Source organism: Pezoporus occidentalis, unplaced genomic scaffold (assembly GCF_034315485.1).
Source record: "Pezoporus occidentalis ecotype Australia unplaced genomic scaffold, CSIRO_AGI_Poc_V1 ctg151, whole genome shotgun sequence".
NCBI classification, from domain to species: domain Eukaryota; kingdom Metazoa; phylum Chordata; class Aves; order Psittaciformes; family Psittacidae; genus Pezoporus; species Pezoporus occidentalis.
In genome coordinates, this window is record NW_026913328.1 from 246466 (window position 1) to 270531 (window position 24066).

General features: G+C 42.8%; 1 protein-coding gene across 6 annotated transcripts; it reads right to left on the minus strand.

The window, feature by feature from the left end:
* Positions 1-784: 784 nt before the first annotated feature.
* On the minus strand, positions 785-23969 carry PASK (PAS domain containing serine/threonine kinase). 6 transcript variants are annotated; one of them, XM_062611132.1, is made up of 18 exons: positions 23809-23969; positions 23020-23233; positions 21694-21923; positions 20568-20738; positions 19061-19201; positions 18390-18524; positions 17334-17627; positions 16867-16966; positions 15119-15293; positions 12350-13227; positions 11500-11681; positions 7379-7546; positions 6452-6577; positions 5697-5831; positions 4202-4401; positions 2553-2686; positions 1388-1534; positions 785-1196 (listed from the first exon to the last, which is right to left on the minus strand). In XM_062611132.1, the coding sequence occupies exons 2-18, from the start codon at positions 23189-23191 to the stop codon at positions 1096-1098; spliced, it is 3489 nt and encodes a 1162-aa protein (XP_062467116.1). In that variant the 5' UTR covers positions 23192-23233; positions 23809-23969; the 3' UTR covers positions 785-1095. The 6 variants fall into 6 exon arrangements, 5 of the variants coding, with proteins under 5 accessions (XP_062467116.1, XP_062467117.1, XP_062467115.1 ...); XM_062611133.1 differs by having other exon boundaries at positions 23795-23814; XM_062611131.1 differs by lacking the exon at positions 23809-23969 and adding an exon at positions 23447-23608.
* Positions 23970-24066: the final 97 nt, after the last annotated feature.

Consider the following 24066-nt stretch of genomic DNA (forward strand, 5'->3'; position numbering starts at 1 on the left):
TCCCCCAGTCAGGGCAGAGGAGAAGAGGTCCAAGCCCTGGAGCCAGGGTGCAGCCTTCCTTCAGTGCCACAGTTAAGCTGCAGAATACATTTTACCACGAAGTTACAATGCAATAGGATGGTTTGGGTTGGAAGCGCATGTTAAATCTCAGCCAGCTCCAACCCCCTGCCATGGGCAGGGACACCTTCCACTAGACCAGGTGGCTCCAAGTCCTGTCCAACCTGGCCTTGAGCACTGCCAGGGATGGGGCAGCCACAGCTTCTCTGGGCAACCTCTGCCAGGGCCTCAGCACCCTCACTGTGGTTTTTTTTTTCCTTTTTTCCTAACCCTAATATAAATGTGTTCAGATGGAGGTAACAGAGTCAAAAGCTGGATTCCAAGAGCTAATCTTTAATATTTTAGCTGGCTTTAAGAGCCTTGATTTTCCAGCCAAGTCCTCTTGCTTCTCCACTGAGATTATGTCTGACACCAGCAGCAGGCATGAGAACTGCTGCATTTCCCATCACTTACTTTCAGGAAGTCTGAGTCTGGCTGAGCTGCACACTGAAAGGATTTCATGTCAGTATTGTGAATTAGTTCAAGTTCTTTGTAATCTATTTTTTTTATTTCCAGCATCTTTGTCTCATCAAAATCAAGGACTATTGATTATATCGGGGGGGGGGGGAAGGGACACCCCCATCATGGAATTCTCTTTCAGAATGAGTGAAACTACATACACAAAGTAAAACCAGCCAATAAAAATAATACATCCTGAGTGATGAACAATTTAAACAAGACACTAAAATCTCTGTCTCACAACTTTAAATCACATCCTGTGTAAGAACAGTAATAAATGCTTATGGCTAGAAGGCTTTCTAGAGGAATTGAGCCCAGGCAGAGCAGCTTAAGGCTGCTCAGTACTGACCACCAGATCTTTCTACATGAGAGACACAGCAGCAATCTAAGGCTTACAGTTCATTTCTGTTGATTCTTGAATAAGGAAGTTATTGTTCTACAGGGAGGGATTTGTGCTGTGGAGAAGAATGGCAGCCAAGTTCCAGGCCCAAGCCCTGGCACTCCACAGCCGCTGCTTCTCCCCAGTGGGAATATGCATGATCAGTCAGGAGCATTCAAGACTGGCTCACTCTCCATGTGAGGAGCTGGGAGCTTGTCTCCATGCACCCACTCACCCGAACCATTTCTGAATCTGCTGCTTTCTAGGGAGAAAGACTGAGGATTGAACCACAGGTCCTACCCGACAATGAGCATACTTTCAAACTGAGCGCATTTGGATAGCAGTTGGTGACCTGGTGAGAAGTATCTTGCTAACCACAGTTCAGTCTTCTCTTAGAAATCATTCCTCAGTGGGCCCTGGGTGGGGGAGAAAGCCTTCAGGACAACATCTCACCTGTCTCAGCAGAGAGATATACCTCCTCCCAGGCATAATCACCCAGGTTCACAGGCTGCTTCAGCCATTGATCCTCTACTAACATCACCAGAGTCATGCGCTGCTCTGGAACAGGATGCAAAAGGCCAACCATGAGATTCATGAGACCTGGGCAGAGAGAAAGCAGTAAGAGGAATGGCTCAGGCTATATTTTAGGCATGCTGGGAGTGCAAAATATGGTTTATATTCAAAGAATGCAGATCATAACTACAAATCCTCCCCATTAAACCCTGGTGCTGTACTGTTTTATCACAGTCTTATTCACATGTGCTCAGGTCTGGGAACACTCTGAGATTTCCAGGTTGTGAAAACAGAGAAATGAGCACAGAGTTATGATACTGAGGAGGACAGAAGTAGAAACAAATGCCACAGAGGCCACCCTGACTCACTGTTTCCAAGCCCAGTCTTATCCTGCAGTCATCCCGTGTTTCCTATGTGACTAAATATGCACTTCAGGGGTCAGGGAAAGCTTCAAGGATTTATCAGTCAATTGCAGCCCCCTCAAGCCTTATAACCACAGTGCTCCTAAGGACCCCTGAGGATTTGTTGGAGATTTTATTAGTCTGACATGTAATTAGCATTCTATACCTCCAACAGAAAACAAGGCCAATGTATTTTTCCTGTGAGGTCAAGCCATACAATTCATTCGGAAGTTATAAATCCACACACTACCATCCATTGCCAAAGTGACAATGGGTTGACTGGTAATAGTTCAATGACATAAAACTTGCTTTAGAGTTACGTGACTGCCATTTCTGATCTTAAAGTTATCTACTAGACTGATCCTTCCCATCAGGTATTATTTGTTCTGGTTTTCTCAGGTATAAACCTCACTGAAGCTTGACCGGCTGATAGTTGATTCATCATAATACATGGATGCCCTGGAATTTGAAAGGATAAAACATAGGGCAGACAGCTGTGTTCATCACAGGCACTGAAGAACTGCAGAACTTACCAGAAAAGGATACCCTGGGTAAATCTGCTGCACTGAGCAGCTTTTACAGTCATTGCAGAGCACATTTTGAAGCATTTTTTCCAGTCTTCCCTTTTATTTCTGGAGAATAAATATTGCTCATACCTTCCCAAGAGATCTGTTCCTTTAGAAAAGCAAATGGCAAAAAGTTACCTTTTGAGACAGGCCGAGGAGGATTCAGGACAGCTGCCATGGCCTCCTCCAGCTCACAGAAGGGATTCTCTCCAAATACTAGCGTATAAAGGGTGACACCAAGTGACCACATCTCCAGCTCAGGGCCACGGTACCTATGCAGAGATAAACTTGCCTAAACTCAGACTGCACATACGTAATAGTGTGCTGAAGAAAGTAAAAATAGTCAATAAATTAAAAAAAGTAAAAATAGTCCAATAATAGTAAATAAAGTCAGTTGATAGCTCTTATTTCCAATTTCTGTTTTAACATAGGAGGTTTCTGAGAATTCTAATAAGGTTCTCACATGTTTTTGAGAAGTCATCTTCATGTTATGCCTCTCCATGAAAGAAAAACAACCAGAAGAATGGCCAACCAGTTTCAGTTAATGAGTATGTAAAATATGCATGTAGACTTCCACGTGTGTAAGCTGGTGACAGGAAAACTTAATCATCCTCCTTCTTCACCATAAGCCAAAATTATCAAGTAAATATTTAAATGGAAGGTCAGACACCTCAGTGGAGTCTCATTTACCTCCTCCCAACCTTTTCAAAGCAAGTGTTTTCTGGAAATAAACATTATTGAGATTCTATCTGATAAAAAGGGAGAGTTTCTTCACACAGTAACAGGCTGAATTCCCAGGGCAGCACTGCATTTTCCAGCTCATTCCCAGCAGGGATTTCCTCTCCTCCTTGCATTGCTTCCCCCTTTCCCATTAAGAGAAGCTGCTTGAAGGACCTATGAGAACAGCTGTGAACTGAGAGCAAGATAATATACTTGCATGTACAATTAATGTTTATCACCCTGTGATGATAAGGCTTCCCTCCAGGGGTGAGTATGAGACTGCCAGCCTCCAGGTAAAGAGCACTTGGAGAAGGAGAGAATAGGGAAAAGCCAGCTAAGATTTGGGCAGAATATCCAAGACAGGAGCACGACAGGATGGAAGGGAAGAATCCTTGAGTTCAGAGGAGCACAAACATAATGGGGAGATGAACAATGATCAAACTGCAAAAAATTCATACAGGGAAGCAAGTGGGAAGGAAGGGAGCATACAAGATGAGCATTGGAGAAGTACAAAACACAGACATGGTAAGGGGCAAATTAAAAAGCAATACTTGCTTATACCATCTCTATAGAAGAGCAGCTTTTGGTAGAGACCCATGAGTGTGTAGACACAGGTATGAAGAGAAGGTTAGCAAGCTGATGTACATGTTACGAAAGATTAAGGAAAAGGACACATTCAAGTGCAACCCAATTCATCTAAACTCTTCTACCAGGCTGGTAATTAAACTCGGGCTTGTTCTTGAACTTGGCTCTGCAGTAGGACAGACATTAGTACAAAGCTTTGCAAAACATCTGACCAGAATCAGACAGCCTGTCAACAGACTTAATCAGAAGAAACTTTGTACGTTTTCAAGCCTTTAGAACTAGTTTCTGTCACCACAGTGCCCTACTTTATATACATTCAAACCTTTACAAGTAATTTCTGTCACTGCAATGCCCTAAATCTCACTGCAGTTTTCTGTGGTTAGATATTCTAGTAGAGCACCAATGGCAAAGCAGCTTGGCTTCTCTATTCCACAATTTTTGGTGCAATGGACACAAAAATGACTTTTCAGAGGGTGACATACGGTTTGCCAGACAGCACTTCTGGTGAGCAGTATTCAATTGTCCCACAGAAGGTATAAAACAATTTGCTGGGTTCCAGGTAGGCAGCTGAACCAAAGTCCACTAATTTAATTGTGAAATCTTCAGCAATGACAATGTTTTCATCCTTGATATCTCTGTGAAGGATGTTTCTATAGTGAAGATACCCAACAGCTGATACAATCTGAAAGAGAAGGAAAGAACTGGGTGTTACTATACCAAGGTGTCCTGGATAATCTATGTGGCATCACTCAGTTTCAATAGCCACGTTTTGGCTTTTTTATATATATATATATATATATATATATATATATATATATATATATAAACAAGATCCTAATTTTGGTAACAGAATACAAACTCAGGCATGTCTGTCAGCTTTGCTGCAGTAGGGTATCTATCTTGGGAGAGACTTAAAATAGCCTTTGCTTGCTTTCCTCTCACAAATGTGCAGGAAGATGGCATATGTGCTTGTTTTTTTTGGTTAGAATGTGCTTTTTTTTTTTGGTTAGAAGCATCAGAGCTTACTGTTACATTCGTGCAGGTTACTCTATTTTTATCCCAGCTTCATTCAGAGGGTCCTTTGATTTATCCAGAAGCATATTACTGTGTGCCTCCAATAATGCAGGATGACAAAGCATTTAAGAGTGAAGCTTGGTATAAATAATAAAGTCACTCCTAATTTCCATTCTTCTTTCTGCACGATTCATGCTGTAGTGTCATAATTAAGAATAGCATCAGAATTTTATCACCTTGGAGACAATCGTGATTCCTACCATAATACATTTGAGCAAGAAAAGCAGATGGCTAAGTAAAAAAAGTTTCTATTTATAATACAAACCCCCCTCTGCAGACAAATACTGTCCAGGTCTGAGGTAATGGAGCACCCCTACAGACTTAAGGTTGATTTAGGAGAAGGGCTTATCCATCACAAATCTAAAGGGACCATTGATTGCAATTTCCACCTTCCAGCAGCACCCCAGGCAAGGGGAGTGTTCAGTGTGTTACCAAGTGCAAAGTAATCCTTTCATACCTTTGAGGAAGAAATTTACTCCAAAACATGTGAGGGGGAAGTGCCTGTTATGGTTAACTCAATGAACAGAGGACAATTTAGCTCTCAGATGAGTTCCTGACTCACAGTCAACTACCTTGAGTTATTTTACATTATGCTACATTAAGTTCCAAGATAATTTCTTGATATTAAATTCTTTAAAAAGAGGAGAGTCTCTTACCCTCATAGACCAATGCTTGGTTTAGACTGGTTAAGTGAAAGCGTAGCTTTTAGTGGGGCTTGGGGCAACTTCCATGCACTTTCCTCCCACCGCAGAGGATATGTGGCTGCTACATGGATGGTCATCCTGATGACAGGGGCTGTGTGCTGCTCCCATCACAGGCAAGAGGCAATGGATTTATAGGAAATCCTTCTTTTATTAACCAAATTTTAGCTGCATGTAGCAACTGTACATTCCCAGTTCTCACCTGTCTGAATATATAGCTGGCTAGTGGCTCATCCAAGTTGTGCTGATTATCAATGAATGTAAAGAGATCCAGACCAGATCCATGCTTCTCCATCACCAGCTGGAAGAAGTGCTCATTTTCAAACACATCCAGCACCTATAAATAACAGACTCTTAATCAGGTGCTTCATCCTCAAACTGCCTTTTTTTTTTTACTTAAGCAAACCCTCCTCTCCTCTTGGAGAGTTAATCAACATGTTTTATAATCTTCAAAGTCTCATTTCACTGAGCACAAATGTTTCTTGAAAAAAGAGCAGAATTAAAACAGAGCAGAATTAAAACCAAGAAGAATTCTCTTTCTGAGGACTCCCCCCCCGCCCCAACAACCACCAAACAACGTCAAACCAGAGGAATCAAGATATGTATGCAGATTACTTCCTGAACTAGTACATGTTCAGATGTGACATCACACTTCCAAGATACGCATCTCATCCTCTTGAAATAACATATAGGCTTTTTTTCCTATTAACAGATTTCCTGCTACAGTCAGATCTATGTTGACATCATTTGCTCAGGGTAAAAGTGTTGAAGCCAGTGACAGTCTGCTGTAACATACCCTCCAAACCAAAACAGGATAAGTAGGTTCTTTTCTTTCCTGAAAAGGTAGATTTTAATATAAGACATTTCTTCAGTCCTGAAGAGAAACACGAGACACCAAGTATACAAAAGGAGCCACGTGATGCAGTTCAAACTGCGTTCACTCTGAGTTCACTGTACCTTAATGATATTGGGGTGCTGCAGCTTCAACAGGATTGCAATTTCTTGAGTCACTCTCCCCAGATCGGGATCATCTACCCAGCAGTCCTCAAGCACCCTCTCCTTCCAGATGAACTTTACGACAACCTGCACAGACAACAGCATTCAGCATCAGCTGCAAAAGTATGGCTTTAAGTCATAATTTTTAAGTCATGGTAAGTTAATTTCTAGGAAAAGTGTTAGTGAGCCATATTACTAGAAGTACAGAAGTAAACCAACCCAATGTGCATTGCTTATAATATCTTTAAACATATTTAAACTAATTTAGGCCTAGAAGCCAAGCAATGCACAGAAATCAAATGTATTTATTTTCTTTTTATGGATGCTGTGAAATTCAAAAGCTTTGTCAGGACAGCTCTTTTATCAGTTACAACAGTGTTGACTTCTGGCATAGAGGTACAGTGGAGGGACATGAGCACTTAACACTCATGCAGAGAAACACCAGCACTTGCCTCTCAACACCCAAAATACTTCTGCTGATAGAGGAGGGTCCCATAACCTCAACATGTCTACTCCACATTCTTGAGTTGTGGCATGATAAAGACTTTGAAGTTTGTTGTTCTCTTTAGTAACAGAAAGCCTGTAATTCTGTTAAGCTTAATATATCCTTCTTTCAGCAGGTTAAAGTAGATACATGGCCAGTGTCATTCTGTGCCTGCTATCTTAGATACATTGATATACTGTTATATTCATATACATCAGTGCAAACATTCTGCTGGCCTGTTTCCATGAGGTTAGTGATTTCAGATTTCTATTTAAACAAAGGAAAAGCCCAGCTACCAAAACTCAACTTTTAATAGTGTAGTGTTGACATAACACTACACTATTACTCTAACCTTCAGTTTTCATCCTAAATTATTGCAATCAGATCTAAAAGAAATATTTAACCTCCTGATGATCTTTCTTGCCCCTGGCAGTCCAGACAAAGCCAAAAGATCCTTTGCCAATAAGACTGAGAGTGTTATAGTTTTCTGCATAATCTCCTTCACATGCCCTTAGACCCTGAAGCTCTTCAGCTCCTCGGGAATTCTCGAAAAGTGAAGTTGATCTGATGGTCTAGATACAGAAATAGCAAGAAAAAAAATGAACAAGCCATAGAATCATGTTTATAAAATGAAGTAAATACTGAAGAGAAAGTACACACCTGCAATAGATAAAAGCAGTGTGTCGTGGTTTAAACCCAGTCAGGTAACTCGTTCACTCACTTCCCCCCCTTCTTGCCCTCCCCCTGCTCTCGGAGGGATGGAGAGGAGAATCGAAAAGAATGCAACTCCCACGGGTTGAGATAAGAACAGTTTAGTACCTACCTAAGGTATAACACAAATCACTGCTGCTACCACCAATGATAATAATGATAAAGGAAATAACAAGGGAAGAGAATACATCATCTCACCACCAGCCGACCGATAACTCGCCCCCCCAGCCCGACCAAGCTCCGACCGATACCTCCTCCAACCCTGCAGTCTCCCAGCCCTTCCGGCTAACTCCCAGTTGCATCCTGGGCATGACGTGCTGTGGTATGGAATACCTCTTTGGTCAGTTTGGGTCAGGTGTCCTGTCTCTGCTTCCTCCTGGCTCCCCCTCCTCCCTGGCAGAGCATGAGGCTCACAAAGTCCTTGGCCAAACCAAAACATCGCTTGTTATCAGCTCTGTTCCCGAGCTGAAAGTCAAAACACTGCACTGCACCAGCTACCAAGAAGGGGAAAAATGACTGCTACTGCTGAACCCAGGACATTATCCACCCCTTATTCCATACCATTCACGTCATGCTCAGATCCCACATTTTCAATATACCATCACTCTTATCTCAGTGCACTCTTATCTTAGTGCATGGACCAGTCCCTATAAAGCTGCTGAGTCCATCTGGTCCATGATGTCAGGCTCCATCTCTTGTAACAGTCTTCCAGAGCAGGAGAGACTGTGTGCAGTGTTCACACTCGTGAATAACCTGGGCAATAGTGTCCATTGCTAAGTCCACCCCTCGATCATGAGTCCATCTCTGTGTTGCATCTCTGCTCTGATGGCCTGAAGTGCATTGGGCCCACCAGGCTCAAAATAATTCACTGTCCCCTTCAGCAGTTTCTGCAGCTTGTTGCTGGGGACTCCATACAGCTGCCTTCCATCTCCAATGCTTCCAAAGCACTGGAGGGGCCCAGTGGACTAGATACTTGCCCATACTGTCACACACACCCTGCCACTCCTGGCTGTCCAGCCTTGGGGAAAACCTCTTGGTCCCCCCATATCCTCGTCTAACCCCAGACAAGACCCAAACCTGACTCTGCTTAACTTTTGAGATCAGACAAAATGGTGGTGGGTAGAACACAGCCTGTGTGTGTGCCAACATGCTGATCCCCATCACAATCAGCAGGCAGGTACCAAGGATACCCAAAGGCCATTCTAAACCTTCAGAACTCTCAGTTGATGCTGCTGTACTTGTCACTGGGGCTGGTGCAGCTGCTGTGCTTGCCGGCTCTCCCACCGCCAGCTTCTCTTTTCCTGAGTCCAGCTCTTCCTCCTCTGCCTTGCTGGGAAATGCTGCGTGGTCTCCTGCATCCTCCTGGGGCTCGGCGGGCGGCTGCCGGGGAATGCTCTCGGCCGTCGCGAGGCTGGGCTCGGCCGCGGGGCTCGGCTCCTCCGCGGGGCTCGGCTCCTCCGCCGCCTTCTCCCGCTGCTCGGCAGCCGCCTCCTTCCTCTCCTCGACCGCCCCGACCTCCTCCACCGGCAGCCGTCCCCTCGCGGCCTCCGGCCCCGCTCCCGCCGCCGCTTGGTCCCCGGGGCCGCTTTCCCGGGCCGGTTCGGCTGCCGCCGGCTCCCGGGGCCGCTCCCCCTCGGCTCCCCGCAGCCTCACGAAGATGGAGAGTAGGGTGAGGGCCAGGGCGGTGAGGAGCAGCCGGACGACCAGGTACAAGTGCACGGCCACGTCTGTCCCGCCCTGCTGCTGGAGCCCGCCCGTATCACAAGCCATTGCCATAAAGCACAGTGAGACAAGAACCTTAGCCCAGGCCCCATACTTGATAAACACTAACACAGCAAATACCGGCTCTACGTAAGTTACAACATTCTGAAGCTGTGAGATCAAGCGAAACAACTCTGAGAGCCAATAAATCAGCATTGTGACGAGTGACTATTAATCCAGTCAGATCTGTCGTTATCTCAACCCTTCGTGCCCCACGTTGGGCGCCAAAAAGAACTGTCGTGGTTTAAACCCAGTCAGGTAACTCGTTCACTCACTTCCCCCCCTTCTTGCCCTCCCCCTGCTCTCGGAGGGATGGAGAGGAGAATCGAAAAGAATGCAACTCCCACGGGTTGAGATAAGAACAGTTTAGTACCTACCTAAGGTATAACACAAATCACTGCTGCTACCACCAATGATAATAATGATAAAGGAAATAACAAGGGAAGAGAATACATCATCTCACCACCAGCCGACCGATAACTCGCCCCCCAGCCCGACCAAGCTCCGACCGATACCTCCTCCAACCCTGCAGTCTCCCAGCCCTTCCGGCTAACTCCCAGTTGCATCCTGGGCATGACGTGCTGTGGTATGGAATACCTCTTTGGTCAGTTTGGGTCAGGTGTCCTGTCTCTGCTTCCTCCTGGCTCCCCCTCCTCCCTGGCAGAGCATGAGGCTCACAAAGTCCTTGGCCAAACCAAAACATCGCTTGTTATCAGCTCTGTTCCCGAGCTGAAAGTCAAAACACTGCACTGCACCAGCTACCAAGAAGGGGAAAAATGACTGCTACTGCTGAACCCAGGACACAGTGGTATTTGGTTTTGATAGCAAGAACTGCGTATTGCTGTAAATATCACCATACGGGACAAGCCAACAAACAGCTCTCAGCAGCTACAAATACTGCTTAATTCACAGAAAGGTAAAGGAAACAGAAGCATATGCACCTTAGATGCTTGCACAAAATTCTCTCTGTGAGTAGGAAAATTAAGTCCTTGTGGTCTATCACCACAGGAGACACAAAGAGCAAACAAGTTCAAGGCATACCCTCCTAAATGTTAACATCCCAGTAAAATCCCTAGTAAAGAAACACCACATGCAAGGCCTACAACACTGCATGAAAAATTAACCACAACATAAGTTTGTCTTCCTCTGAGGAGAGAGCTTGGGCTTGTTTGTCTCTGCAATTACTAAGTTCCTCCACCAAAGATGGCATCTACAATGTGTAACAGAACATCTTTATGATATACACAGCCTTCCATCCTGAGAGGAGCCAACAAATCTCACAGGGGCATTTGTTTTGAACAATGAAATTTGGAGTTATACATGGAATTATCAGAATTGCTTATATTTGGACATACATGTACATGGAAGATGATTTTCTAAAAGGAAAAATACTCCAAGTAGTAGGTTTTGCCAATAGCCAAGCTTTTCACTCAAATATCTACTTTATCTCCCATCTCATTGATTAGGCAGGGGAGGGAGCATCTCATCTGCAGTACATTTCAATAAACAGCAGCTCCTAGAGGCTCCTGTAGTTTGGAACCGTCACCACTATACATGTGATATCTATGTATGGACTTCTCTGTTAAGGTCATCATAAAATCCAGCTGTGTAAAGATCTAGAGAATGCATCCATTTATTCAAGGAATTTAGAAGCTCAAGCAGTTTTCTTTTGTTGCCACAAGTCAGTCAGTGGAAGTTTTCAGCCTGGTATTTCCTTTCTTAATAAGGTTCTGTCATTGGTGCCACTGATTTAAAAACCACACTGATGCAAAATTCTGTTGTAGATGTAATTAGAGCGGCCCAAGAACAAATTGGGTGGTTTCATTGTTCAGCCTGGGAAAGGGAATTCCACTAAGCAAAACACACACTACCAGAATGTTACAAAACAGCAATTTGAAACATTTCTTTTGAGGTAAAAATAGTGAAACAAAGAGCGAGCAATATCCACCCACAACCATGTAACATTTTAGGTTTAAAACCTTTTTGACTTTAGCTTCAGCTTAGCAATCAAACAAGGATGTGCTCAGTATTACGCAATGGTAGGATTTCTTACTTCTCCAAGACTATTTGTAGAAAGATCAGCAATAGACTGGACAGAGCTCGCTAGACTGGAGAGCAAAAGCTGACTCTTTGCTCCAGCTTCCTTCTGGCTCTGCAGGAGGTCTTTCACCACCCAGACACAGAAAAGCATGGCAGGGTCCTGCAGTTCTACACGTTTCACTTCAAAGAGTATACCTGTAGAAACAGGTGAGTAAGTTAAAATGGTACAATGAGATTTTAGTGTTGAATGGGATCGCAGACATTTTAGGACAAAATTCTGAGCTCTTATCAAAGTGCCATTATTTATTTGGGGAATACCTACCCAGGAAAGAATCACCAGAGGGGCTGACAACAGCACGGTTACTCAGAGATAGTTGGCGGCTACATCCATGGTTCCCAACCCCCAGCAGAAATTTTTGTCAGTGTTCAACTGTGATTATTAATTTCACATTGCTACTCTAAATTACACCAAAATGGGGATTTTATACAACAAGCCACTGAATCCAGATGAATGACTTAATGAAACACAGTCCATTACACAATTTAAATACAAGTTTTACAATGGAGCTTATAGTTTCTGTTCAGAAAAAAAGTTACTCAGTTCAAGCCTTTTAGTTATGTTTTGAGAATATTTCTGACTATTCAGTCAGGATTAATTGCTTAGTGACTTTGTACTTTATACACCTGCTTTTCTAATACCCTCTGAGTAGACTGTGATACCATTTTTATTTTACATGCTAGAGCTTCTTCCTTCCTCTTCACCATAAGCTTCTAACCAGAACTGTCTGCCTTCTGCAAAAATGTGGGTGGAAAAGAACACCCCAGTAAGAGTTTTGGGAAGGGGAGAAGTAGGCTTAACTTACTTAATTGTGACCCATCTCTGTGGCAGCAACTGCCAGTGTAGCTTCCTTCCAGAATCTTCAAGGTCAAAGGAGCTGCTGGGTTCAGCCTTCCTTCCTGTTTCACTGGGGTTGATGTTATTTTTATGTCCATATTTTGTTGCTTGTGCAGCTGACAGTATTTTTCAGGACTACATGTGCTCTTCAGTGGGTTTCTGTCGATGTTGTCCCCCATGGTCTCTGCAAGAGTTTCAGGCTTCTTAATAAATGCTTTGGAGGATTCTTCAGTCTCTTCTAAAGGCCTTTGGGAGGCCAGCCACCCAGAACCATTTTCTGTAGCAACACCATTCAACAGCTGCTTTTCTTGCCCAGTCGAAAAGGCACTGGTACTCTGAGTTAGTATATTGCCTACACCCAAGTCCACTGCGTCAGAGGATGCTCCTACATGAGTTGCAGTAATACCTAAACAGTTGTCTGAGTGCCTCTTGACATCAATATTCAGACCCAGTACCTCAAGACCAGAGCAAATGCAGTTCAGCTCAGTGTCTGATTCTTTAACATCTTCAGAGGTTGTGGCAACTGCTGCAGAAGCACTGCAACCCATTTTATTTCCTGAACAGACATCATGGATAGTATTTCTTCCATTTGCAAAGAAGGATGAAGCATTATTTAGCAGACAGTGTTCAACCACAACGTGCTCAAGGCTGGAATGTTTTCCATCAAACATGAAGTCTGAGTTTAACAACTGCCCTGTAGTCATATGGTTTTGAAATTCTTGTCTGCAGTCTGGTGGTGTCCCAGACCATCGCTCATCTTTTGTTGGTGTTCCAGGTGAGTTACAAGTGGCATCTGAAGGCAGCTTAATTGGGGCATAGGATTCAGTATCTAGATTGTCTTCTAGCCTAGAACAAACAAGCAACTGTTGTGAATTAAGTTTAGTTAGCTGAATTCCTTTAACTGTGTTCTTTTTGACTGGGTGGCCTTGCTTAGCATGAGTAGTTGCTTAGCATGGGTAGCTGAAGTTGCTGGAGCCTTAAGAAGCAACAACCTGTGCTTAGTTATGTAAGCAAAAGCCAGTGTAAATGACGCCAATGCAAACTGGAAGATAAAGAAGATGCATCCTTAGTAAGGAACAAAAACTGGAGTGACAAGAAAGAATTTCCTGGCCTTCATTTACTATGGCTTCAAGGCCACAAAAGAACTCAATGACAGACGGGAAACCCCAGACCAAAATTCATCATTGGACCAGCAACTGCATGGGATGGTCCAGTGCATAAAATGTTAGGGTATGAAACCTCAGGAATTTCTTTGTTCTGGGTCCCTCCCTAGAGGCATCCAGCTCAAGCAGGTCCTATTCCTGTACCACTCAATTATTACACTGCTTTTCTAAGAATCAGATGTCTGAGGCTGCTGTGGAAAACCCAGGGTGAAGAATTTTCTTTAACAGCAACCAAGCAACATTTACTGTAGCGGCTTGTCCCCAGGCATCAGCAGAGAACTGATGCTTCAGCTTTTCATATGGTAACCTGCAGATCTGATTCTGTCATGGCAGGTTTCAGGGTAAGGCTCTCTGTGGTGGGCTGACAGCCCATCAGTAGCAAGACTGTCTTTACTGCAATGGTTCAAAGTTATTAGTGATAACATGATGGTAAAAGATTGAGAGAACTGCCATACTGTCATATTGTATACTACCTGCTCTTCTGTTACTATGGTCACTATTTAAAACCTGCACCAACTGCTTTATTTTCTGAAGTTTAAAAGAAAAAGCAAAAAGCTGTTGGCACAGACATTCAAGATCCTAACAAATTCCATTTTGACCAAAGAAGAGCAGGTACACTTGAATGGCACTTTTGCCTATGAATTATTTCCTTCTCTAGCTTCATTTCTAAGTATAGATCATAGACAATTTACCACAACAAAAAGTCAACACATATGGCAGGATACTTCCAGACCTCAGAACAGATCCTTTGTCTGTCCAACAGAAGATGGACGTCCCTAACCACCAATTTAACCATGGTTCACTAAAGCCCACAGCACAAGGTATTTTATAAACATTTCTATTAGTAAAAATACAAAATAGAAACACAACCCATGCGAGAGAGCACTTAAAATCCAAATGTGATATGAGAGACATAAACCCAGGAGAGCACAAGGAAGTTCTTGCTCTAAAAAGCAGCAAGAACTGTGCTGTAATAGACTATACATTAAGAAGGGCAGTAAATGTTTTCTGACTGTTAGAATTTTTAATGCAGAAGGCTTAAAATTTGCATTAAGATAAACCTTGTAGGACCTTGAGGAGACTTTCTAACCTTGTAAGAGGAAAAAGACCTGGAAACATGCAATAAAAATGGCTGGATTTAAGTAATACAGTAGCCTGTTTTAACAGATGACCTGACAGCTACACCAAGCACCAGAAGGAACAATACTTAGAATTCATTCCAGGTAACCTGGCTTCAGTGCAACACCAGCTGGTGGATACCACAGAAGGAAATAAACATCCACTGTTTCTGATTTAGCAGAGACAGAGCAGAGTTACCTTCCCTAGTCTGGATGAAGCATTTGGTCCCCTTAAAAGATGGAACTCCTGCAACTTTACAATTGTAGGTTGCACGAATCTAAATTAAAATCTAAGGCAAAACTCAACCTGTCTTGCAAATAGCCCTCAGATTCTAAAAACAGTATAGTGCAAAAGGCTCTTGTTACATATTCCCACAGACATCACAAGGGTGATAGAACAGTTTTTGCTGGTGATTACCATCACATATGTAAATATGCAGTCCATGAAATGCCTACCTATTAGAAGGAATGGGTGCCACTTCAGGAGGTGAGGGAGTAGAAAAGAAACTGGTCACATTCTTTTGTTTAGTCTTATCATGCATTAATTTTTCGTCTTTGTGTCTTCTTTCCAATTTCTGCTCTTCATTCCTTGACAGAAGGCTCAATACAGATGCAGCCAAGAAGCTGCTGTCTGTACCAAACAAGAAACAAAACCACACCAGTTTCACCTTTTGTGTTTAGGCTTCGGAGACTACAGTGATTTAAAACAATCTTGGAAATGCTTTGGTCTGTCTCATCCCTAAGGAACTGAGTATAAAAGACTAGATTAAAGCAAGGTGGTCCAAACACGAATACTCCACTCTGCTTTGGCTTGAGGAATCATCACATGCAGGAACCTGAAAGTTCCAGGGATGCGAAAATTTGTTTTCCTATCAAAGATCCTGGGTTAGCTACTTGAAGTTCAGAGATGTAAAAAAAGGCCAGTGACCACACAGAGACTGGAGTTAATGTTAGACAAATAGCAGCAGCAAAAAAAAAAAAGAAAAAAAAAAAAGGGCAGAACACACATACACTCTCAATTCCAAACACTTTAAATGAAAAGTTTTAGACTGCATTTATAGAACTCACAGAAATTGTCAGACAAAAGTATACAGTCTAAAAAACAGTTAAGGGAAAGAATAAGAAAAGAACTTTCCTTCTCCAGTGACAACAGATCAAAAGAGAAAAACACAAGTGTGCAGGATTAAATAAACCAAATATTGCTGCTGCAGAAGAAGGTAATGAGTAGACAAATCTAGATTTAAATCTAAAAGAATTCTTCCATTTAATAGAGGCTGAGTGCCAACAATGCTTCCACACTGAAGAACTGATCCTAGATTAGAGGTATCACTTCATCAAAGAAATACCCAAGACATCGCACACTGTCTATTAATTCTTCTTTGTTCCAGCAGTGTGCATTGGTTTCAATGCACATGTGCATTTTTAAGTAAAGAGAAAAAAAAAAAATCAGGGGAAAAATACCTCAAAACAACAGAGACAAAACCAGCATAAAAGATTTATTGTGGTAGAGATCACAGAATCGTAGAATACAAGTATGTACTTGGTTGTGTTCTCTCTTTTGGGCAGAGCTAGCTGGAAAGACAGATTTGGAGACATGAGGCTTCCCTGCTTCTGTTTATCCTGTTGTGTGCAGGGAAATAAAATTTTGTTAAATTCTTTGTAAATGCAGTGAACTGCATCACAGGAATATGTGATGCCTCCTACTAAAACTCCACAGCAACATAACACTGCATAGTAGCCAGCAACATAAGCCAATTCAGAAGAATATTAGAATTCTCCCTTAAAATATCAGCCCTGTCTGTAGCTCTGTTGCAATACTGCCACAAAAACTGTATTTTACCTGACTTAAAATACTCAGAGATCCTAACAGCGGAGGGAAGGAAAGGGAAGTGCTTGTTAAGTACAAAGCATTCTCTACTAACAGTGTAATTTCCAACTTGGATATTCAGTTTCATCTTCCTAGCAATAAAGAAAGAAGCACAACCTCAGGTGAACAATTCAGTTTACCTTAGGGTCTTAGTGGAAATCCAATTTAAAAACTGTACAGAGGTACATTGCTTTTATAAAGCATGTTCATATGTTCATAGGCAAAGCTCTCATCTCTGTAATTTGAACTTTGTTGCTTAATGTTATTCATTTTGCTTTGTTAGAGCAACCAGAGCCAGCTGCATGGCAGGCAGTAACATCTTCAAAGATGCACTCACCCTCTGTCCCCATGGAGCCGTCAGGAGGAGGTAATGGCAAAGAACAGTCACTGCTTCTCTCCATGTTGTTATAGAAACCAGGGATCAGAAATGTAATGTTCTAAAACACAGAAGGAAACCTTATAAATCTAAGCTGACTCTCACAGGTTAGGGACAAATGCTAACAATCTGTATTTGTGAACCTGATTCTCATAGATAGCCAGGCAAAAGTGATCCATATGACTTAGAGAGCACATCTAAGTGCGCAGCTTGCTTTTGTGCTAGTTGAGACCCACACGAGCTCCTCAACACTGCAAAACTTATCAATTACAGTAAGGGAATGTAGTTATCATCATACAGGTCACTCACCAAACACGTGAAACACAGGCTTTGTGACAGACATGAGTATAAAAGACAACTTTACGATTCTAACGGATAAACTGCCAGACACAGCAGTCTTTTGGGAGGGATTAAACCTCCTGTCTTACCTTTCCCAACAGTTCTTTCTTCTCATAGCCAAAGAGCATTAAAGCAAAACTGTCCTTGATGCCACAGATGGTTCCATCTGACTTAACAGTAATAAGACCACTGATGGTGAAGAAAACCACAACTGTAGCAGAGTAATGATAGCCTGTGAAAGAGCTGCCTTTTTCTGCCTCCAGAACACCATTTTTCTGCACTGTCACTTCGTCCTCCTCCAGAAGGCTTACTTGCAGCTTTAAACTGAGAGGAAACATGTTACCCTCTCTGGATATGCCTACAGCTCGCTGGATCCTGAGGTTCTGAATTAAAGCAAAAAGAAAAAAACAAACAGGAAACCTCTAACTAACCAAATGGTTTGGTGTTATTTCAGTATTCATATAAAATTACACAGGAACCTTCTCAGGAAAAAGAGAGCAGAAAAAGAAAAACAAACCAATCCTGTGACTACCAAAATTAAGAAAGTCTGGTTTCCTAAGGATTTGGAATCCAGTGTTAAACTCCTGTATGAACAGCCTGATGAAGAGGACCAGGGAAGTCCATGCTATAGCTTTCCAGCAAATAAGGCATTAATACAGCCACTTTCAACTATCTAGCTGGCCATTTTAATGGCATTTGCAGGATCTGCATATCCTTTTAGTCTTTCACTCCTCAGAGTGACATGGCTGAATCCACTGAAGAATGCAAAGGAATTTTAAGGAGCTTTCAGAGACAGCATGGTTTCCTAAAAAAGCCAGGATTGGAGAAAAGTGTCTTTCACCAGGTTCCACAATGAGACGCTGGGGCTTGGTCTCTTTCCTAGAGAATAGTTAGGAAATATTCTGCCAGCAGCTCCATAAATTTTTCAGGGGACTTCTGCTTCTCTCTGAAAAGGCTTTCTTTTTACAGAAGCAGGGAAAACCATGTGCGTCTGTTTTCCAAATGGGAAGGGTACAGAATCATAGAATGGTTTGGGTTGGAAAGGACCTCAAGATCATCTAGTTCCAACCCCACTGCCATGGGCAAGGACACCTCCCACTAGACCAGGTTGCTTTGGAAGAACATGGTTGGTGCTTATACTGTACCTTTGGGACTTTTTTGTCTAGAGGAGGGATCTGCACAGAAGGAATCAGGTTCTTTATATGGAGCCCAACTACTTCTTCCAATGTTGGGTAGCCATGGAGATGGGCAAAATGGAGGTCACATGATGTAATCTCTCCCTTGGGAAGAACATTTATTTTAATTTTAGCATTTTAGCCACAGTCCACTCAATCTCTTAACAACAGTTTTGGCAAATATCTAAGCAAATGCAGGAAGTTTCATTCTGTAGCCCCTTCATGGATAAAACTGACACAGCATAATGCAATACTACACCAACATGATCATGCAGACAGCCTGCCTCTTGCCATAGCAGAAAAGCAAGGGTGTCCAGTGCTCCTCACAATGCTTTTCCTCAGCAAGCTGATCCCTTCACAAGGGCACCCCTGCCATGAATAACCAACCCCCTGCCAAACCATCACTGTTCAAGTCTAAGATGTCCCTGAAGGAGAAACAGGGTATTTTAATGTGACTTGTTGCATATGTGAAGGTGAGCCGTATGGGAGACAGATGCACAGGTCCTGCATGTGCAATCCCCATTTCAGGCAGTGCTTCATGTTCACAAACAGTAACATGCCTACTGGCTTTTAGACACATCTCATTTGCACATCAACTCTCACAAACTGCGGACTCGTTTGATCATTAGGAAAACACTTACATCAACTGTGAAGGAAACAGAAGCTGAGAGTCTTTCCACTGGTTCCAGCACAAACACACAACACTGCTTGTCCTTGCTTCTTATTTGCCTCAGCCAGACTGAGACAGGGATCTTCTCTTTGAGATGGCCTATGACATCCACCTTTCCAAAGGATTCAGAAATGTAGTCAGAACTTACTAGGTTACTTAGCAAGAATTTTAAACAAGAATAAGACATTAAGCCAAGAAATATCCCTGTCATTGTGAGAAAAACATTGTTTCTTAACTACTGGTTCTTTCACTGGAAGAAACACAGTTTTAATATAGAGATGAAAAGGTTTGCAAATAATTCACTGATGATACACAAAATGTTATTGCTTTTGTACCTTCTCTTGCTGCCTCAGGAAACCTAAAGGCATTTCCTTCAGCATGAGATATGTGCCAATCTTACACCTTGCATTCAGTGAAAAGTGCCTTTCAGAGATGCCTTGTTTAAGGAATGTCCCCTGGTGCTAATGAATACTAATATAACTAATGTTACATTAGTAGCATAGCTCTTACTTTCAGCTGCAAAAACAGCAGTTCAGTTTCTTATGGGAGGAGATTCTTCTTAAAGCAGAAAATGGTTATCTTATAAGCTGCAGTGTTCCTAATCAAGCCTTTTATCATTTTTATGTGATCTTGACAAGAAGGGGTTTATAAATTACACAGTGACTCCCATAAAGTATAGGAGCATATAGCCATTGGAATGGCTGTAGCTTTGAATTAGTGCCTTTATCAGACGTTTAATTTTAATCCTGGATTTCAGTGAATCAAACTTAAAATATTCCGCCTCCCCCACCCCCATGCAATTAAGGATTCAGGAAGATCAAGCTCAGAGATGCTGGCAATTTCAGTATGAAAATAACACACCAAGAAGAATATGAGCTCATTTTCAAAGTATTTTCTAGTGACAACTCACAAAAGCAGTGGAAAAAAAAATCATTTGGAGACATTTTTCATGCAGCTGTCTTATAAACAACCCTGCTATAGGCAAAATATCAATTCCACTCCTTTGTGCCAACTGGGGTGTTTTGGCACAGACATTTCACAGTATTTGACTTACTGTAACTTTGTGATATGCGCAATGCAATTTAAAATAATTTTAAAAGTATTTTAAAAGACCAGACAATAGGGAACTTTTTCATAATAGGTTTTTTCATGATAAGCAATTGTACTGATTTTCTTTTTTTAGAAAATCTAATGTCCCTTAAGTTCTGGTTTGGTCAATCATCATGACTATACATGCTGGCAGCTGCAAGGCTCTCATGGGTGCCTCTCAAACCATCTTTTGCCCTTTGAATTCCCATATCTGCAAACTTTTAAACCAAGTAGTCCTACAAATGCCATAATTGCCAAATCCCCATAAAGTTAAATATATCAGGGAATTATATTGAGAATGTTAACAAACCCCAACCAACCAAACCCAAACCAGACCGTACAAAACCACTGTATATGGTGGCGAATATTTTCTTGAACTTTTCACATACCACAGTTCCTGAAACTACAGATGAACATTCATCAGTTTCTATGTAGTCCTCACCGACAGCTTCCCATGCCTCTTGACTGGATTTGGATATAAAGTGGGACAGCTTTTGACCAATGAGTTCCTGACTGCTGCACCCAAGGAGCTTGCAGGCTTTGTCATTAGCCACCAGGATCTAGAAAAGGGGAAAAAAAACCCAAGCAAATCACCAAAACAAAACAAAGAATAAAAGCTCTAAGTTGTGTTCACATATCATCATCTCCTCAGGCTGTTGATTTAATGTCTTATAATATCCCTTCCTCCTGGTGGTTCTTTAAAATTCTGCATTCTTCACAAACAGTTCACTAATGCTTCTTATTCTAGGATATTCCTTGCCCACACATCTTCTTGGTTAAGAGGGTTTGAGACTTTGCTTTCCTTTTAGGTTTCCTGATTTCTTTTAAATGTAAATAATTACACCCATAGAGGAAAAACTAGAAGTTGTATTTACAAGCAAAGCCTGGGCAAGCCACAGAATTTATCCCTGAAGGCATGCAGCAATCACACCAGTCATTGGCATACTTAAGCCTGTGCTATAGAGCAAATCAGAATTAGACACCTTTAAGATGGGTAAGCACGAACTGTCAGTTCAAGCTAAAAATGGCACAGCTCTTTAAAGTTTTTTGTACTCAAATTAATATTCATGTTTACTCTCAGAATAGGAGAGAAATTCTCTCCCTCCCAATGCAAAAAAGGATATTTATAGGGCAGATAGAGACCTCATGCCATCACAAACCCATCCCATGGCTGGCGCTTAACAGGAAGAAGGCTTGAAGCACCTTCTGTTTTCCTTTCTTCCTTCATGCCACTCCACAGCTGCAGTCTTCTTTATTCCATTTTTGTTTGAAAAAAGATTCAAGACAGCTGTGCTTCTGCTGCTGCCTTGTATATTTTGCTAATTACAACCTGCAATTGAAGTAAATGTGTTGCCTTTATAAGGCTATTGAGTTTGAGCAGACTATAAAAGACCTTCATGTCACTCCAGCTGCCTTCAGATACGCATAAGAGTAACACACCTTTCAGCCTGTCTGATGTCATACAACCTATACCAGTTACAGCCTGTTTAGTTTAGCACTTACTACTGCAAATACCTCTGTTGTGTTGGCATCCACAGTGAAGATGGCTTTGTTTGGGTTGCGTGCAGCAGTTGGGAGATACTGGCTGGACTCCTCAGTGAGGGTGAGCAAACAAGAGCAAGAAGAAGAGCTTCCAATGGAAGTGGAGAGAGAAGAAGCCCTCTGAGCTCCTGAGTTACCAAGTTTGCTGGTACAAATGTTATGAGCTGCCAGTGAAGACAAACAGTAAGAGCTCCATTTCTCTCCTGTGGGAAGATAAAAATCAAGATCAGCTATGTAGCTCTACCACTCTACTACAGTATTAGGGAATGAATAAAAAAAAATTAGCTGTCAGCTGAAGCAACAGTCAAGTAATCCCAAAATACATATTCCTAAATCTTTAAAGAAATTACAAGAAAATAGAATCAATGAAACTAAGGAAAACGGAAACAGTTCTAATAAACATGTCTTTGAATCACAGCCACTGGAACAATTAAACTCAGTGTGTAGGCTAGAAAAAAATTGCCAACACCCATAAAACTCAACCAGACCAGTTCACCTTTGTTTTTCACTTAACAGAGTTTAAAAGGTTTTAAAATCCCTCAAGATTGAAGCTGTTACTAAATGCAATTACAGTAAGTGTTCCAGCCCCTATTAAATACTGCATTAGTCAGAATCCAGTTAATTAACTGTTCAGAGGATGTGACACTGAAATACCTGTGCCCACACCAGTATTTTGTGTTACACAATACCAAGTGACTGTAGTGAAATTTTCAAAGCTTTTGCCTGTAAAAGATGTTTTCTTGGGAAGTGGCATCAGCAGCCAAACGCTATCACTCCACTCCCAAAGCAGGAAGCAGCTCTGAATGTCTAGCAGTAGTAGACATTCAGTAGACTGGTAGAAGTATTATGAACAACTCATCACAAGGACGTCTCTGCACTTATACACTAAGTATACACACTGCATACAGTACGAATATCGTAATCATGATAAAGCAGGGAGACTTGTATCTGGATGCACTATGAACTGCAAAGAACTATAAACTCCCAACAGAATCCAGAGCAACATATATCTTCTCATTTCAAACTCAGGACATTGCAGGGCGGTCCGATGACAGCCAATAAAGGTCGCCCAGGGACAAGTACAGGTGCAAATCACCTATCCAGCAACACCTCTCCTGTAAACTCTCCCAGCCTGCAGTAATCTATGGCTCAGATATTCATTGAGCAAGCACTTTCTGGCAGCTACTTATTGCTATCACCTCTAGGTCTGGGAGGGAGGAGGAGAAAGATCTGCAACCTTCTGAAACACATCACCTTCACTGACAACAGGTGAACTTGATCTCAAAATACAGTGCTCACCAGAGAGAGATGCTCTAAGCCGGCAGAGTTGAGAGAGCTGGCTTTTCCTGATTTTGCTGGCCCAGGGGTAGGATCGATTTAGCTTATCAGAGTCATTCAGGTGAGCACGGTCTAAGCCTACTGATGAAGGCAGAAGGCTCCCTTCAGAGTGACTATAAGCCTCGGCTGCCATTATCACCCTCTGGTTGCCACACCACACCTAGGGAGCCACCATCTGCAACAGAAACAAGAAATTCAGTCAGGCACTACCGCTTTGATCACTGACAGGTAACAGTTCCTTCTAACCCAAAGCAGCCCTGTAAGCTATGGCAAGACTCCAGCTCATTCTTGCATGTCCCAATCAACTTTTTGTCTGTGTTCGTTAACGCAAAAGTTAACAAATAGCCAACTCTCTTGACTATTACCCTGTCCACGCAGTATAGAATACCTGTGATCGACAGGACACCTCCATCATATTCTGTAAGAGCCCCCAAGCACCCAGCCGGACACGCCGTCCCCGTTCTTGCTCCAAAGTTTTGAAAGCTTTGGTAGTTTGGAAAGTTATTCCAGGTTTGGGTCAGCGAATGCGACACCGCCAGCCCGCCTGCCTCCTGCCTCCCGTAGCCCGAGCCCCAGCCCCAGCCCCAGCCCCTCAGGGCGGTCACCACACAGCCGGAGGGCGCGAGGAAGTAGGGGGCGGGACTGGGCAGCCGCGAAGACCAATAAGCGAAGGCAGGGGAAGAGCGGCAAGGAGGGGAGCCAATGGGAGGCTAGCGCGGGAGAAGGCAAAACTGACCCTGAGTCACGGACTCTGCGGCTCCCTCCTTCCCTCACCGCCGCGGCCACCACACACCCCGCTGCGAGCCACCGACCCAGGACAGCTCTGGGGCCCCCGCTCCGGGGCTTAGAAAGCTGCATGCGGAAGGCCCCTCCACAGGATGACAGCTATTCTCCAAAGAATTAGTAGGCGGAGCGATAAGGCCGAAGCACTGTTTGAAAGGGGCCCGGTTCCCAAGCCCCACAAGGACAGCCCCAGTACCCGCCCTACCCATGGGCATACATAACTTC